This window comes from Apodemus sylvaticus, chromosome 1 (genome assembly GCF_947179515.1).
Source record: "Apodemus sylvaticus chromosome 1, mApoSyl1.1, whole genome shotgun sequence".
Taxonomy (NCBI): Eukaryota; Metazoa; Chordata; class Mammalia; order Rodentia; family Muridae; genus Apodemus; species Apodemus sylvaticus.
Window position 1 is genome coordinate 29293679 of NC_067472.1, and position 19074 is coordinate 29312752.

The window sequence follows — 19074 nt, forward strand, 5'->3', positions numbered from 1 at the left end:
TTCTATGGACTACCTCTTCACTCAAATTTTAGCTGCTGCTACCACCACAAACCCCTGCCTAGACACACAGTAGTCTCCGTCTCCCTCCCCGCCCCCAGACAGGATATCTCTGTGTAGTCCTGGCTGTCCTGGAACTCACTCGGTAGACCAGGCTGGCCTCGAACTCAGAAATCCGCCTGCCTCTGCCTCCCAGAGTGCTGGATACCCGGTAGTCTTAAGTCTGCCTTGAGTCGATGTTAATATTGGAATAGGAAGACATATAAGCAAGAGATTTTTCTGTTGGTGGTTTTTAGATAGGATTAAAAAAATATTACTGTCACCAGGTAGGGGCAGGCGGATCTCTGAGTTGGAGGACAGCTGTGTCTACAGAGTGAGTTCCAGACATCCAAGACTACATGGAAAAACCTTGTTTCCATAAACAAAAACAAAAAACTGTAACTGTCTTCATGACTTTAAGGAAATATGCTTTAGGAAGAGCCCATAGCCCTGATTTATCTTGTAATGCAGTGACTGCCCAGTAGATGGCAATTTCAATGTGCCAATTTAAACTCCTGTTTTTTGGAGGCAGGGATGTTTTATGCACTTTAGATTAATCTTGAACCCTGTGTAGCCCAGGTTAGCCTTGAACCTTTCCCTTAGCTCCTCAGTCTTCCTAATAGTCTGCTGAGGGCTGAGATTCACGGGCTTGTACCACTGGACCCAGCTCTGACTGAAACCAAAACTTTTTATCGGAATGTCATGACTTTTCACAGATTGTTAACAAAGTCCTTATCCCATCTACTGGGTCATTATCATCTGTGTTTGCAGCTTTACTGAGATATAGACAACAAAAGTAAAATGTTCAGGTCCTTTGAAAAGTTGATTATCATGCGTCCTATTTTTTGAAATCCACACAGATGGATAATAACTATGGAAACTTAGCCATTCTGTGTATCGTTACATGAGGCAATTATCATTTGGTGGCTAAGTCAGTTCCCTTTTTTTTTTTTTTGGTAATTAATATAGCTGCACTGTACTTTTGTGTAATTATATAATAGCCATTATACATCAAATATAGTAGGTTCTTTTTTTGTAGATGTTCTTTAAGTTCTTACTGAATTACTTATCATCCTAGACCAAAGTTTCTTTATCCAAAATGAGAGCTTGCAGTTAGTTGTTTAAATAGTTGTGGTGTGAATGACTCCCAGTAGCTGGAGAAGGCTGATTGCTTGTAAATGCTTTACAAGTCTGACAGTGCTGTGGGGTGGCTGAGAGAATTGGGAAGTTTTTCTTTACTTCACAACTATCAACAAATGTTAGGGCTATTCCAGAGAAGCCAGGGAGAAGTATTTTAACTCAGCAGTAGTAAGAAAAGTAACTATTTTAGAAGTAGAAGGAACATGGATATTAATCAGTGTAATACCCACTCAGCACCTACCTGAGCAGTCTAGATCCTGATTTATTTCTTCCTAGGTGAGTTAATATGTATAAGTATTGTTTTCTTATCCTCCCTTCCCCCAGCACCTACCAAGGCTTAACAGCACTGTTAGATATTGATACCTATCTCCTAAAATGTGATGTCACATGACTCTCCTGATAAGCTTGTTTTTGTGAAAGTGTTGCCTTTGACACTGGAGCTAATTCCTGCAGTAAACCTGATTGTTGGAGTTGCTCAAGATATACCATATTTAAAAGCAGTCACATCACCTCCTTTTTACCCTGTTCCTGAGTTATTTAGGGTCTCATCTTAGCCCAACCTGTCTTACACTCACTGTCTACTCCAGTAGGTGTCTAGTGCATAGCAGCCTCCTGCAGCCTCCCAGACACAGGGATTACGTGCATGAGCCCCATGCCAGGATCCTCCTTGGGTTTTCATGTCACATATAATCAGTCCATACCTCCCTTCCTCCTTCCCGTAGACCTGTGGTCCTCACCCTTCCCAGTGCTGCTACCTTTTATACAGTTCCTCATGTTGTAGTAACCTCTCCCAGCCATAAAATTATTGTTTTGCTACTTCATAACTGAAATTTTGCTACGAGAACTTATAACATTTGTCTTTATAGTCCTGCTTATTTAATTACCATAATCTCCAGTTTTCATTAATTTTCTTGAAGATAATTTCTTTTTTATAGCTTTCTAAAATCCCATTGTGCATCACATTTTCTCTAAATATTTATCTGCTGATGGATGGATATGATTCCTGCTTCCTCATATCCTCACTGGCATTATTTGTTTTATTGATGTTAGTCAGTCTGACGGGGGGGGGGGTAAGAAGGAATATCAAGACAGTTTTAATTTGCATTTCTTTGCTGGCTAAAAATGTTAAACATTTCAAATATTTATTGTCCGTATGTATTTATTCCCTTGAGAACTGTCTATTCAACTCGTTAGACTGTTTATCATTTAGTGATTGGGTGATGTGTGTGTTTAAAGTTTTTAAATGCATTATAGATTATAGTATTGTCAGATACTTGTCAGATGTATAGTTTGCAGGGTTTTTGTTGTTGTTGTTGTTGTTTTCATTAAGCAAATACTTTAACCTCAGCCTCTCCTTCCCCCTCTTCACTTGACCGAACCCAGAATCTTAAACTTGCTAGGCTAAATTCCTAGTCCTTCGATACATAACTTTCTTGGTTTAAATTTTTTGAAAGTTCTCTTGTTTCATATTTACTTTGTTGTTGGAAGCAAAGGGTGGTTCAAAAAGTTTAGTGTCACTTACCAATTAAGAAAGCCCATATTTAAATTTTAACAGGTTTTGAAAAACTTGAAACATCCATATGGGAGACAAATGACTTGGTATTGTTATATATAATTGAAGACATTTTTACTCTAGTATTAGTAAAGGATTTTCTTGTTAGCCTCTTTTTCTGCAGTTGGATTAACATTAAAATCATTGTTTTCCAGGTTTTTTTAAATCATACTTAAAAGCTAAGAGTAACATAATATCTGTACTTTCCTTTTTTTTTTTTTTAAAGATTTACTTATTTATTTTATGCATATGAGTACATCACCCTTGCTCTCTTCAGACACACCAGAAGAGGGCATCAGAACCTATTACAGATGGTTGTGAGCCACCACATGGTTGCTGGGAATTGAACTCAGGACCTCTGAGCCATCTCTCCAGCCATGTACTTTACTTTTTCATAGGCATTTATTTATTTTATAACTAAATGTATCTAACCTACTTCAGTTTCTAAGGCAGGCTTTTAATGTGTTTATTTACTTAACATATGGTTTTCCTTCAAATGAGATACTTCTTAATCGATGGGCAATGCTTTCTTTTGACTAGAAGCTAGTTTCTTTCACTTAGGTCAACCTGCCCAATTTTAACAAATACGGTTATTTCCTAGTGACTTTTCTCTGTGTTTTTTTTAAGGCTAACAACCAAGATGGTACATGCTGAAGCCTTTTCTCGTCCATTGAGTCGGAATGAAGTTGTCGGTTTAATTTTCCGTTTAACGATATTTGGTGCAGTAACGTACTTCACTATTAAATGGATGGTAGATGCAATTGACCCCACCAGGAAGCAGAAAGTAGAAGCACAGAAACAGGTATGAGGACTGGCAGGCGTGACGGTCATGTTCCTGTGTCAGCAGAGACTGTTTACCCGATTATAAATGTAAATTTGCGTGATGATCCATTGCTGCATCTTTTCCATATTAGTCCTTAAAATCTTTTTCTTACTCTGTAAATGAACATCAGAAGAAAAATGATAAATGAAAATATAGAGGTTTTTGTTTTGTTTTTGTCTGCATTGCATTTGTTTGATTCTGACACAAGAATCAAGAGATCTATTTGTCTACCTGCCATGCCCAGCATTGGTTTTTATTTTATTTTATTTTTTATTTTTTTAAAAGATTTATTATCTTATGTATGTGAATACACTGTAGCTGTCTTCAGACAAACCAGAAGAGGACATTAGATCTCATTATAGGCGGTTGTGAGCTGCCATGTGGTTGCTGGGAATTGAACTTAGGACCTCTGGAAGAGCAGTCAGTGCTCTTAACCATTGAGCCATCTCTCCGGCTCCCCTCCTCCCCCATTGGTTTTTAAAAGATACTTTTTATGTACCTGAATGTAATAGTGTAACTCACCATCCTTCCTCCCTCCTCTTTCCCACACACCCTCAAATCATGGAAATCAGTTTAACTCTCAGGTCAGAATTTGATTAAGTTTCGTCATTTTAGCTTTTTTTTTCTGGTTCTCTCTCTCTCTGTGTGCATGTGTGTGTGTGTGTGTGTTCATTTGGTTTTTTTAATTTATTTATTTTTATTGAATATCATCTTCATTTACATTGCCAATGGTAAAACCTTTCCCAATATTCCCCCTCCCCTATATGTTTGCTTTTTTTTTTTTTTAAAGATTTATTATTATATGTAAGTACACTGTAGCTGTCTTCAAATTCACCAGCAGAGGGCATCAGATCTCATTACAAATGGTTGTGAGCCACCATGTGGTTGATGGGATTTGAACTCAGGACCTTCAGAAGAGCAGTCGGTGTTCTTAACCGCTGAGCCATCTCTCCAGCCCCCTATATGTTTGTTTTTAAAGACTTATTTTATTTTGTTTTTTTGAGGCAGGGTTTCTCTGTGTAGCCATGCTGTCCTGGAACTCAGATCCGCCTGCCTTTTGCCTCCCGAGTGCTGGGGTTAAAGGCTTGTGCCTCCAGCACTTGGCCTGAATTTTTTTTTTTTTTAACATTAGCTAGCAACTCAGAATTATATAGTACAATCATAAGAGAGAGAACTATATATACTAATTATAAAAGGAAAAGATGTTAAAGATGTCTAAATAATTCAGACTCCTTGTTAATTATTTAATATGTTGCTTTTGTTGTTCCTTCATGTCAGTGGAAGCATCCGAGGATGTCCGTGTTTCTGACCTGTTTAATATTTAATAGTTCTTCTATACTTTAACTCTTTTCTTTACTTTTCTTTTTTTTCTTCCTTCTCTCCCCCCCCTCCCAAGACAGGGTTTCTCTGTGTAGTCCTGGCTGTCCTGGAACTCACTCTGTAGTCCAGGCTAGCCTGGAACTCAGAAATCCGCCTGTCTCTGCCTCCCAAGTGCTGGGATTAAAGGTCTGCACCACTACCACCCGGCTTGTACTTTCACTCTTAATACCATGTATTGTCTGGGATTGACGAAGAGCCTGAGAGATCAAATGTTACCCTGTGATAGCCCCTTTTCTGCTTTCTTCTGGGCCTTCTACTTTCTCTTCTCTACTCAGGCAAAAATAACAATATTTTAAGGCCTACTTAATTTAAAACAACAGTACTGTACATTGAAGGAAGGAAGGAAGCCACAAAAGGGCAATGAAATGGTGTAGAGGATAAAAAAACAGCATGGCACTGTTAGCACAGTCGTTTCCTTCTTTATTTAACCTGCCTTCCCCTAGAGTCCCATCATTTTCTGTCCTGAGACACTCCGCACGAATGAGGCCCACCTTCTAAAAAGAGGCGAGTGTTGATGATGAGAAAGTGTGATTGTCATTGAGGGTTAAGAGATAAGACTGTATGTACATTGTTTTTTGCCCAGGCATTTTTGTTTTTCTATTAAAGCAGCCTAGAGTTAGAAGCTTACTTCATGGTGTCAAGACCAGACAATTGGATAACTTGTCCATGAGGCATGTTATTTTGAAGGTAGTTTTTAGTGTTGTATTTATTTACTAATCATGTCCTACTTTCTTAAATGAGAAACATTAGTTCTTTAGGACTGGGCCTTTCACATTAGAGAAACCAGGGTTTAAACTCCAGTAATTGGATGTTTTAGTTATATAACCTTGGCAACTAATAACAGTGGCGACTCCTCAGGCTTAGAGAGGATATCTGTTTCCCCAGAACTGCATGTACAGATGCGTGTGAGCCACCATGTGGGTGCTGGAGGTCACACCTGGGTCATCTGAAAGAGCAGTCACTGCTCTTAATGGCTCACCCATCTCTTCAACCCCTCTTTTTATCTTTTCTGTTAACTGTTTCAATACAACCTGAAGCTATAAATGAAACTTACTGCAGGAGAGAAACATTGTAAATGATTGTGTATTTTCTGTTTCTATAAACCATAAACTTTTAAAAAAAAATTATGTGTGTGAATTTACACACACACACACACACACACATACACACACGCACACAGGCACAGGCACACGCACCCTTGCAGTAGAGATGTGGTGGAGATCAGAGAACCCCTGTGGTAGTTGTCTCCCTCCATCATGCAGGTCCTGGTGACCAAGCGCAGGTCTTCAGGCTTTAGGCTTCACAGCATGCTCATCCTGCTGAGCCATCTCACTGGCTCTCAGTCTGTGTGTGTGTGTGTGTGTGTGTGTGTGTGTGTTGTTTAGGACATTACATATATTGATAAAGGCTATTAAGAGACAGTTGTGAGCTGGGCATTGGTGGTGCACGCCTTTAATCCCAGCACTTGGGAGTCAGAGGCAGGTAGATTTCTGAGTTCAAGGCCAGCCTGGTTTACAGAGTGAGTTCCAGGACAGCCAGGGCTACACAGAGAAACCCTGTCTTGAAAAAAATAAACAAACAAAAAAAACAAAACAAAACAACTACAACAAAAGAGACAATATTGTGAAATATAATATTATTTTCAGGGCAACTAGTTAATAAGGAAAAACTCAGGGATTTTCAGTTTCAGTACTCTGCATTGTAGGCCTGATAATTCTTGAGATGTGGGCAGGGGCTTCTTGTATGTCTTGTAAAATGGATATTGATAGTAGCGTGCCATCTTCACTTCCAAGTGTGACAGCCAAGCATTTTTGACATTGCCAAATGTCCCCTGGGAGTGCAATGTCCCTTGTTGAAATCCACTGGTTTTGAGCCTTGCCTGTACAAGACATACAGGGGAAAATATGTTAACCAGTGCTAAAACAGATACAAATATAATTAAATAGCTGACACAAAAGCTTTACTTATAGTGCTGAAAGAGAAGGTATGCATGTTCAAGAGGTAAAGGAATCTGGAAAGCACTTTGGCCATTGACTATAGTGGGTAAGTAAATTGGTTTATTGTGTGACTGTGCAGTGTTGTTCAGAAAGTAGCATGTTTCTCCTTATGAACCATGTCTGTCTATAAACACAGGCTCTATAATAGGAATTCCTCATAGCTATATCCCTGAGAAATAACATAATCTTACACAATTAAAAGCATTTTAGGAAAATAAAAGTGAAAAGAAATGGAAACCTTTTAAAACATGGTTTAACAGGGCACCTGAGTTTTAAAATGTTCACTTAATTGAAATGTCAGTCTGTAGGTGTAGACTTGATGCAGAGTTGGAGAACAGTGACCAGAAACTCCATGTCACGTGGAGAAGATGACAGGTGTGTGTGGTCATCAGAGTACAAGCTACAGAGCGGGTGGCTTCAGCTCAGCGCCGCTCCCTTCCATGGCTAATTTCATCTAGAGCGAATGATTATTACTAATATTTTTGCATTTAATATGTGTGGTGTATGTATGTGTGCATACTCACCACTGCACAGTACATGTGTGGAGGTCAGAGGACAACTTGGAGGAAGCTCACCTTGTGAGTTCCGGGTGAGCTCAGGTTGCCAGGCCTGGGGGCAAGAGCACTTACTTGCTGAATTGTCTTACCAGCCCCTGATAAATTACTTAATCTTCATGATAAACTTTGGCCTGTTCATCATGATAAGAGAAAAAAATCACTCCTACTTCCTGAAATCTGAATGCATTCATTTACTATGTTTTGGCTTGCTTGCAAAATCAGGATATGTCTATCATTGTTTCAGTTTTGTCTGAAAACTTGGTTGCATTGCTAGGACTTAAAGCTCTATGGTATTTGACTGCTTCAAGAATATGCATGTATGTTATTTCAAGTCATTGTATGCTATTTCAAGTCATCTTTACTGTCATTAGTTGCTTGGATCTTTGTTGTTAAAAGAATTGTAACATTATTTCAAAATTTGAAAGTATGTGTGCTCTGCCAGTGCCTGACAAATACAGAGGTGGATGCTCACAGCCATCCATTGGACTGAGCACAGGGTCCCCAATGGAGGACCCAAGGAGTGGAAAGGGTTTGCAACCCCATAGGAGGAACAATATGAACCAACTAGTACCCCCAGAGCTCTCGGGTACACATGGAGGGATCCATGGCTCCAGCTGCATATGTAGCAGAGGATGGCCTTGTTGGACATCAATGAGAGGAGAGGTCCTTAGTTCTGTGAAGGCTCGATGCCCCAGCGTAGGGGAGTGTTAGGACAGGGAGGTGGGAGTGGGTGGGAGAGTGAGCAGGGGGAGAGGGGATGGGATAGGGGGTTTTCAGAGGGGAAATGAGGAAAGGGGATAGCATTTAAAATGCAAATAAAGAAAATATCTAATTTAAAAAAATAAAATAAAGGATGTGCACCACTAAAAAAAAAAAAAAAGATAAGTAGAAGCTATTAGAGTAAAAGCCTCTGCTCCTCTACAGATGCATGTGAAGGCCTATGGGACATAAAAAAAGAAAAAAAAAAGAAAGTATACTTCTTGTGGATACTTTGATAATTTGAAGGAAGTTGAATAACTGTTTTAGATTCCTTATTAAGGAAGCAAAGTCCATTGTCCAGTGTTTTTGATTCTTAATTCAGTGGGCATTTATCTTGACATCACACCTGTAACTGTCATTAATAATCCTACTAGGAAAGAAAAAAACCACTCCCAGGTCTGTGGGAGCCATTGGAGCTTTCTGACCTTTTCAGTCATGTGTCTCTCTCTCTCTCTCTCTCTCTCTCTCTCTCTCTCTCTCTCTCTCTCTCTCTCTCTCTCTTCCCCAACCCCCCCCCCCCCCCCCACACACACACACGATTTGAGTCTGGTCTCCTGCAGCCCAGGATGAGCTTGAGCTTGCTCAGTGGCAGAGGAGGGCCTTACCTCTTCTGCTTCTACCATGGGAGTGCGCGCCCACCTCTCACCCAGCTTCTGCCTCTATTGCGGGATTACAGGCCCACCTTGAACTCAGTCTTCGGCCTCCAAATGCTGAGATTATTCCTCTGCCCCAATGTCAGCCCAGCCTTTCTTTATCAAAAGCTGATTAAATGTTGTTGGTTTCAATAGAGTGGATCGCCAATTCTTTTGAACCCGAAAGAATTCACAAGGAGCCTAGAGTATCCCTGGAAGAGTTTCATCTTGCTGTTCATTGCTCTTCAGACTTCTTTATGTGTTTTGAAATGTCAGTGTTTAAACATCAGATTATTGTTTTTTCTTCTTTTTAGGCGGAAAAACTGATGAAGCAAATTGGTGTGAAAAATGTGAAGCTTTCAGAATATGAGATGAGTATCGCTGCTCATCTAGTAGATCCTCTTAATATGCATGTGCGTATCTTTCACCTTACTTTTTTAAACCTTTTCCTTTTTTGGGATGGGGGCTGTCTGTCAGTCTGTGTCAAAAGATCTGGAAGACGGATGTCAGCGGGTCTCTAGGACTGAGGAGGGACTCAGCATAGTTGCAGGCACAGCCGTGATTCATTGCAATAAGTATATACAAGACAGCAGCAACAGAAAGGAATGGAACAGAGCCTGGAGAAAGCCAGGCTCATGTTTCTGAGAGTGCTTTCTGCTGCTATCACAAGACTGTTCAGTACTGCATCATGCGACTGTGTGTGTGCAATGTCACCACCAGAAAGATGACTGGAGACACCATCTAGTGTTTCCACGGGATGTGACCCATGCAAACAGACTTCTTTTCCATGTGTGTGCGCCAAAATTCCATACTCCTACAAGGAAGAGAGTTACTCTCCATAAACCGTACTGTTAATGCTGTTTAAGCACAGTGAGCTGTTCTTGTCAAGGAATGGTCGGGAATTTTCCCCAAATCTGAGTTTCCAGATAGTAGTAATAGTCAGATGAGCTTGTTAAAGATGCTGTCTCAGGTCTACTGTGATAACTGCATATCTAGGTGTGAGACGGCACAGGACGTGTAGTAACAAGTAGACAGGATAGACTTACTCGTAACATTAATGATACACACACAAATAAACATACACATACATACACACTAGAATTAAGCTCCTACTTTGGGTTTTACTTAAGAATTTACAGTGTCAGCATTTTGTGGGAAAGGAGAGGCAATTGTATTGTTTCTGAATAAGGATGTACTAATACACAATTTTGTTTCGCTTACAACTGGTATTCTGTTTTTTTCCTCATATTTGTCTACTTGTTTAGACTCCTAACCCAAGTTTAAAGAGAGTGAATGCATGGTAAAGTGTTGCCTCTAACTTGATCATTTGCTGTGCTAGTTGGAGTGAGGGCTGGGCTGACTTTAATTTTCTTTTCTTTTCTTTTTTCTTTTGGTGTGGGTGTGTAGTGCTGGGGGTTGAATTTAGTAAGGAGTTCTGACCACAGCTGTATACCAAGATTCCCTGTAATTTATTTATTTTATTTTTATGTCTTTGTGTATTTATTTATATATGCATTAATGTTCTCCTTACATGTATATCTGTGCCCCACATGCTTGCCTAATGCCTTTGGAGGGCAGAAACTGTCAGATACCCTGGAGCTGGAGTTATAGATGAACTGTCATGTGGATTTCTGGGAATTGAACCTGGATTCTCTGAAAGATTAGCCATTGTTCTTAACTGCTGAGCCACCTCTTCAGCACACATTTTACTCCCATTTATTTTTAAAAGTCAAGTTCAGAAGATTTTTATTTTGGGGTGTGGGGTAGGGTGGGTTTCAAGGCAGGGTTTCTCTGTAGAACCTGGCTGAACTGGAATGAACTCTGTACACCAGGCTGGTTTCAAACTCAAAAGCTCCACCTGCTTCTTCCTACTGTGTTCTCGGATTAATGGCTTAGAAGATTTTTCTATACTACTTAAAAATATATATGTATCAGTAAATATTATTTGAGGTTTCTACCCCACCTTAGATCTTTTAGTTCCCAAATAAAAGACACAGAACCTTTATATTTATAATAAGCATTAAAGCTGGATAGATATCAACCCTTGTGTTAGGTAGGGTTTTACTATTGTGAATAGACACCATGACCAATGCAAGTCTTATAAAGACAACATTTAATTGGGGCTGGCTTACAGGTTCAGAGGTTCAGTCCATTATCAAGGCAAGAACATAGCAGCATCTAATCAGGCATTGTGCAGGAGGAGCTGGGGGTTCTACATCTTCATCTGAAGGAGACTAGCAGAATATTCACTTCCAGGCAGTTAGGATGAGGGTCTTAAAGCCCATACCCACAGTGACACATCTCCAACAGGGCCACACCTTCTAATGCTTCCTGTACTGAACATATACAAGCCATCACAGCCCCCTGTGCTAGTTTGTCTACTTCCTGTTAATAACCCCAAGATAGCACTTGCCATGTTCCACCTGGGCCACTCCTACTCCCAACAGGCCTGCCCTCATAGTCTGTCACGATCTATCTTCCCACAGCATATTCTTCCTCCTTCCCTCCTCAGACCCTGAGCCAGGGAACCAAAGCCTTTCCTGCATCTCTTCTGCTCAGCTTTAGGTATCTTTATTAACCAAAAATTTTAAATTAAGAGACAAGGTTTGCACAACGAAAGCTGGCATATGTGAGAATTCACTCGTCTTGAGGGAACTAGACCCTGTGATACAGAATTTAGCATTACAATACACAGCAACAGACCAAATCTCAACATATATATCTACATTTCTATCTACTTATAACTTACTAAGATACTTCATAAAGTTTTGATGTTTTGTTTGCTTACTTATTTGAATATATGTATATGATGTGAGTTCATGTATGTATGTCTTTGCATGTGTATGAACATGAGAGTCAAGGTATATTATCCATGGGCATAGTAGAGGTCAGAGGTTCACATCAGGTAGCTTTAATTGCTCTTTCTACTTTATTGAGACACATGTGGGTCTGGCTAAGTCTAGCTTTTTAGTTTGTCCCCAAGAGCCTCGGCCTCCCCAATCCTGGGATTACAGGTGGCTGCTATGCCCGGCTGCCTCATGTGGACTCGAGGGATCTGAGCTCCGTGTCCATGCTCTCGTGGCAACGGTTTCTTCTTGCCATCCTCCGCAGCTCAGTAGTTGGACTTTTCATTAATAAAAATTACAAGGGCAATTTCATAGGTATATCTCTTGTTTCTAAAACTAATTGTGTTTCAGAATGAATATAATTATATTCCCGGTAAATTCTTCCCTAGTAGACAGTGCTAAATTATTTGTGTAAGTTTGTTCTCAGTATTTCTTCCTCATGAGCGGAATGAGTTTACCTTATTCAATTACAGATTTTGTGTGCGATGTGCTTCTTGTTCTTCTGTTGCTGGAACTGAACCTAGCAAGAGCCTCATATGCTAGGCAAGCTCTCCTGCTACTGAGCTCGGTGCTTTGTTCAGTAATAAGAAATTGTTAAATTATTCTTTTTAGTGTCATAGAGTTCATTAATTTAGTTACTCTCATGAAGAGTTTTTACTTATTATCTACAGCTTTAACCTTTTATTCACATGTAATTTTTAGATTATAAAATGATTTGCCATTGGGTGTCTGTATGTATATGTTGTGAAATTCATGTTGACTTTAACTTTTACCAGGTTACTTGGAGTGATATAGCAGGTTTAGATGATGTCATTACAGATCTGAAAGACACAGTCATCTTACCTATCAAAAAGAAACATTTGTTTGAGAATTCCAGACTTCTGCAGCCTCCAAAAGGTATGTTTAGTATATGTATTTGCCTAAGCATTAAGAGGGTTAAAAAAAAAAAAAAACACTGAATTTCCATTTCCTTTAGCCATTGTTTTCCATGAAATTAGATTCTTAGAATGCCAAGGTTCAATGTTCAATGAATTGTTTCATGAAGAACTTTTCTTTTCCTGAGACAAAAACAAGTTTAAAATATTTACTCATTCCACTTCAGAAATTTTGGTGAATTCCATTGTATAATAATTCCTTTATTTGAAATGCTTGTTGACTACTTCTTCTTCTTCTTCTTTTTTTTTTTTTTTTGGTTTTTTTTGGATTTGATTTTTTGGAGACAGGGTTTCCCTGTGTAGCCCTGGCTGTCCTGGAACTCACTCTGTAGACCAGGCTGGCCTCACACTCAGAGATCCACCAGCCTCTGCCTCCCAAGTGCTGGGATTACAGCGTGTGCCACTGCCTGGCATTTGTCGATTTCTTAGAAGTAAGTTGAAATTTGGAAAATTAGGTCTAAAAACATTTTTCTTTTAAAAGTCACAAATTTCTTTTGGTTTTATTTTCAAGCAAGCCAGGATTTTGTTGGTTCACAGCTCTAGTGATTTTATTTTTCCTCTTAGCAGTTTAGTTTTAGATGTCCATGGCTTACAACACTTGCAAGAATGAGCTGGAAATATGCACTGGATTAATCTTAAAGGGGCTATAAATTTTTAAGATTTTATAAAATGAAACATTTTTGATTTGTTGCACCTGTTATGGAAATATCAGATTAGTACAAGGAAACTGAGAAGTTTGTACAGTGTTTTATATTAGCTTTCAGAACTATTGATTTATTAGCCAGTATACATATTAACATCATGGAGATCACTTAAATAGCAATTCAGAAAGGTGCTGCTTTGCTAGGTTCACTGCTAATTCGAGACCATTAGAATGTTGGTGAAAGTATATCCATACTGGAATGGAGAGTAAGACATGTAATGGAGAATTTATTTCACAGATAGCACTCATGTCGTATGTGAGTAAGACATGTAATGGAGAATTTATTTCACAGATAGCACTCATGTCGTACGTGAGACTCAGCAGCTCTGGTCACGCATTGACGTCGACATCTCTCTTGTGCACTTTATCTGTCATGTCTCCATCTACCAGGAGATTATGACACTTATAAGTTTATACTTCACATTTAATCCTTAGACACTAGTAACTGCATAGTTAAGAATGCTATCTGTGAGGAGGAAGGAGTGGAAAATCTTAATCTGCTAAAAATTAAGGGTAACCACACAAGGGTAAAATATTCAAAGTGATAAATGAATTCTTTGAAGCAAATCAGATTATTAAAGTACTGTGTGTATTTGTGAAGTGATGCTATACCTTAAAGTGTAAAATCCTGGGCCCTTTGTATCTGCACTTTGTCCTAAAAAATGCCAAGATTTAACTAATTTGCAAAAGGTTGCTACTAGCTAGGTGTGCATTCCACATTAAAATATGATTTTAAATGTATTTTTAGCTTTAAATGAAATGGCATTGCATTACTATTGTTTATTGTTTTACATGACTACCCTACAAAACAAGACAATAGACATTTTAAACACCTAAATGACTTAGTTAAAAATTGCAGAGAAGTTGGACGGTGGGGGCGCATGCCTGTAATCTCAGCACTCTGGGAGGCAGAGGCAGGCAGATTTCTGAGTTTGAGGACAGCCTGGTCTACAGAGTGAGTTCCAGGACAGCCAGGGCTATACAGAGAAACCCTGTCTCGAAAAAAATAAATCCAAAAAAAAAATTGCAGAGAAGAGGCAGGCATGGTTGGAGGTGCCTTTGGTCTCAGCACTATGGAGGCTGAGGGAGAGAACATGTAGCCTCTTTAGCTACAGAGCACAAGCGACCCTTCAATAAAAGAAAAGACTGCTTGAAAATATTTATAATTGCTGGTAAAAACAAAGCTTATAGATGGCTTTTTAGAAAGCTTAGTTTAAAATGATTATACTTGGACTGATGGATATTACTTTAGTCTTAAAAAATTAATACCAGTGAGAAATTATGTGGACACTTTAAGGAAAAGTTTGATGACAAAATTGTGTTAACATTGTGGAAACAGCTTCAAAATTTTCATTTAAAAATATTTAAAGTATTTTTGAAGGGAAAATGTATCACAGATGTTTTTCTCTTGCTTTGGTTTTATTTTTTATTTTTTCCAGACAGGATGTATTGTCATGGAACTAGCTCTGTAGACCAGCCAGGCCTTGAACTCAGAAATCTGCCTGCCTCTGCCTCCTGATCACTGGGATTAAAGGCGTGAGCCACCACCACACATTTTGTTTTGAAGTTAACTTTTGTTATGTTTGAGACAATATTGGATAGTTCCAAAAAGTTCTCAGTTTATTTCATCATGTACCATCTATGTATGTTGTCATTTCTAAAGTATTGTTGTATGAAAAAAACTGAGCTTTAATTTATGTAAGACTAGATTAAAATTCCAAACCTGTCTATCGATAATTTATGACTAGGACCATAATTTTAGGGATGATTCAAAAACTGCTACCCCATTTAACTGAGAAACAGTAATGATTGCCAAAAGACCTTAACCTGTTAAGATCTCTTGATGTGTTAAAATATTAACCACCTTATTTGTATTTAGGGAAGATTGTTGTCAATAAAGAGAAAAGGGGATAACATAATTTAATCCTTTGGAAATTCTAATGGTACTGGCTGAAAGTTCCTTTTTAGAGAAGATGAGTATCCGGGAAAAGACGTTATGTCCTTTTTGCTGACACATTAATCTGAGCAATGGCAAATGCGTTTGCCACAGTCTGTGTGGAAATTGCCTTTTACCTAGTTATTATCAAGATGCTACAGAGGTCCGCTTATGAAGCTAGAAGGCATTTCTACTATTAAATTAATAGAGGAATTGAATATTGAGATTTTTTTTATTGTATATGATATTAGTTCTATGTTGATTAGCATGTAAAGTAATGAAATCCTTATTTTCTTTAAGATAATAAAATAACTTTGATTTCCAGGTGTTCTTCTGTATGGACCTCCAGGCTGTGGGAAAACATTAATTGCCAAAGCAACAGCCAAAGAAGCAGGCTGTCGGTTTATTAACCTTCAGCCTTCGACACTGACTGATAAGTGGTATGGAGAATCTCAAAAACTGGCCGCTGCCGTTTTCTCCCTTGCCATAAAGCTACAGCCTTCTATCATATTTATTGATGAAATAGGTATGCTATTTCCTATGTGAGCAGTTTAAAAAGCCATTTAAAGGTGCTATATAGAGAAACAGATTTAATTTTAGTATTTATCTAGGTCTATGAAAAATGAAAAGATTTGTTCTTTTTTTTTAAAGATTTATTTATTCATGTATTTTATGCATATGAGTATACACTGTCTTCATGCATATTAGAAGAGGGTGTCAGATCCCATTACAGATTGTTGTGAGCCACCATGTGGTTGCTGGGAATTGAAACCTCTAGAAGACTTCTGGAAGAGTAGTCAAGTGCTCTTAACTGCTGAGCCATTTCTCCAACCCCATTTTTAAAGAATTTTGTGGGTGACTGTGTCATGTGGAAGTCAGAGGACAGCTTGGTAGAGTTGGTTCTTCCCTTTTACACAGGACCAGAGGATCAAAGTCATGCTAACAGGTTTGTGCAGTTATAGCCTTTACCTCTGAGCCATGCTAGCCTCAAAAGGTATTCTAATATGCCATGTGTAATTCCCATGATGCATAATGGGCTGTAGTTTGTTTACTCTATTTGATTGATGGATGTCTCTTCTCAGTTTCAAATAGCATATATGTTGTAGACTTACACATGTAAATATTTTCTTATGCACATGATTGTCTATGATAAATATCTAGAAGCTGAATATCTTTAATTTTGGGATGACGTGTTCTTGAAAGTATTACACTAAACTGAGGGGAGGGCAGGGGGAATGCCTGTAGTCCCAGAACTGGGGAGGCTAATAGAAGAATCAAAGGTTTGTCTTTTTTTTTTTTTTAAACATATAATGTGAGTTAGAAATTTAATTTTATTTTTTTCCCATTTGGACAGTCAACTTCGAAGAAACAAAAAGGCTCTTACCTTTGTTTGTTTGTTTGTTTCAGAGACAGGGTTTCTCTGTGTAGTCCTGGCTGTCCTAGAACTCACTATAGATCACCAGTTACCCATTTTATCTTCTAGGCCCTGAATTTTAGTAGACTCCAAACTTCTTGGCTTATCAACATTTTTGTTCTTGCTAAAATACATTATTATGGGGCTGTAAAGATGACCTACTGTTGTATTCTGTAGCTGCCTGCAGCTACTGCGAACTGGTTTCCTGCAAGAGAAACTGAGGGATGGATGGGGAAGGGGCGAAAAGAAGGAGGCCAGGACCATAGTTTACCCAGGCCCCAACTTCAATGGTGGTCAGACCATTTAACAGTTTGGGCAAGCCCCTCCCCCCAGACTCCGGGCTGAGTTCCGGAGAAGTTGTCTGGTGGTTCTTGCTGCTCAGGCAGCTGGGTGGGTCACCTGCTTAATTCAGGAATTTGTAGACCTGGAGGAACTATGAACTTAACCTGAGCACTCCACCCTAGTCCATCCTGACTAGAATCTGTGCTCTACTTAGACTGGGAGAAGTTCACCTTTTCCAATGTCAAGTTCACTCTGAGTACTCCACCTTAGGATAAAAATTCCTGCTGTAACCTACTTCCCTATTATGCCCTAAAGTCAGATTCCTGCCCTTGTCCTTGGCCAATGTCAAGTTCCTACCCTGTGGTTGACACCCCAAAATAGCTCTGTGCAGCCTACTGGTTAAGAACACTTGCTAATCCTCCAGAGGACCTAAGTTTGACTCCCAGTCTCTATCAGGTGGCTCACAACTGTTTGCAATGCTTGTACACCTTTGAAGATCTTTATTCTTTTCCTTCTCTTGAAACACTGTACACACCTGCTTCTTTTATAAAGCCTAGGCTTCCCAGGCACGGTGGCTCACCACAGTAACCCCCGTCCTTAAGAGGCTGAGACTCAGTTTGTGTGAGTTCAAGGCTGACCTGGGCCATAGAAGGAGACTGTGTCTTAAAATGAAACTAAACTCTTTGGCTATGTACATTGTATACACCACACTCATGCGTAATTACCATCTACAGAACTTCTTGGTCAAGTATTCAGATCTTGCCCCCTTTTAAAGTTAAGTTGTTAGCTTTTTGGGTTCAAGTACATGTTTGTTTGGAATAGAAGTCCTGTAAGGTACATGGGTTTTTTTTTTGGTTTTGGTTTGGGTTTTTTTTTTTTTGTTTTTGTTTTTGAGACAAGGTTTCTCTGTATAGCCCTGTCGCTGGGTTTTTCTTTCTTCCCACCAGGCTGGCCTTGAACTTGAATTCATGAGGATCCACCTGCTTCTGCCTCTGGAGTGCTAGGATTAAAGGCTTGTGCCACCACTATCCTGCAACAATATCCCATTTTAAAAGAGTTTATGCTTTGAATGTTTTGTGTAAAAGCTATCACCAAACATAATGTCACATGTTGAGTTTTCCTTTATTACCGTTTTGAGTCTAGGAGAACTATTGGCTCTTTTGCAGGGTATGCACATGTTCTATTTCTACACCAGAGCACAGCATTTATATATTTACACATGGTTGTCCTGTTGTTGAAACATAATTTATCAAGTACACATTAGCTTCCTTAAAATATACCTTATCCAAGCCAAGTGTGGTGCTACATGCACTGTGGTCCTAGCGCTTGAGAGGCAGAGTAGGTGAATCAGAAGTTCAAGATCAGATCTTCAGCTACATGTTACGTTCCAAGCCAACCTGAGCTTATGTAGGAACATGCCTTGGAAACAGACATGTCTTGTCTTTTCCTTCTCTTCCTGTCTTCTCTCCCTTTCTTCCTCTTCTAAGATTGGCTTTCTCCCAGGCGTATCTGAAACTCAGTCTAAATCCTGACTTCAGGAGTGAGCCTCGATACCCTGATAATCCAGTGGTCTTTTGTTAGTATTTGCCTGTCTTTTTCTATCTTGTTGCTGTTCCAAATCATGGCTATTTAACTGTGTCTCTTATAAGTTTGTAGTGTATTTTCATTGAACATAGTTACTGAAATGTCTGTGTTTATGGAGCATTGTGGAGTGTTCATATTATTTCAAACGTTATGTAACACTGCTTCTTGATAGTGAAGATAACTAAGGTTAAATTAGGCAGGTAAATTTTTAATGTTCATCTTAAAAAAGTATGTGACTAGACTTTACCCAGTATAGATAGCAGTCTGATTCATAGTCCTGTAATAAAAAGATTATGTAAAATTAGAAGCATCCAGAATATGCAGGACTATCTTGTAGTACTTTTTTGTAGTTTGTACTTCTTTGTTGTTTTGGTTTTTTTGTTGTTGTTGTTTTGGTTTTTGGATTTTTGGTTTTTTCGAGACAGGTTTCTATGTATAGCCTGGCTGTCCTGGAACTCACTCTGTAGACCAGGCTGGCCTCAAACTCAGAAATATGCC

At 39.0% G+C, this 19074-nt stretch overlaps 1 protein-coding gene across 1 annotated transcript in view; it reads left to right on the plus strand.

The window, feature by feature from the left end:
• The window catches only part of Atad1 (ATPase family AAA domain containing 1), a 41967-nt gene that overhangs the window by 1501 nt on the left and 21392 nt on the right, over positions 1 to 19074 (plus strand). Inside the window, exons 2-5 of the mRNA XM_052187127.1 lie at positions 3356 to 3530; positions 9191 to 9289; positions 12499 to 12619; positions 15622 to 15822. Of these exons, the coding sequence (XP_052043087.1) occupies positions 3356 to 3530; positions 9191 to 9289; positions 12499 to 12619; positions 15622 to 15822 (596 nt within the window). The remainder of the gene's footprint in view (positions 1 to 3355; positions 3531 to 9190; positions 9290 to 12498; positions 12620 to 15621; positions 15823 to 19074) is intronic.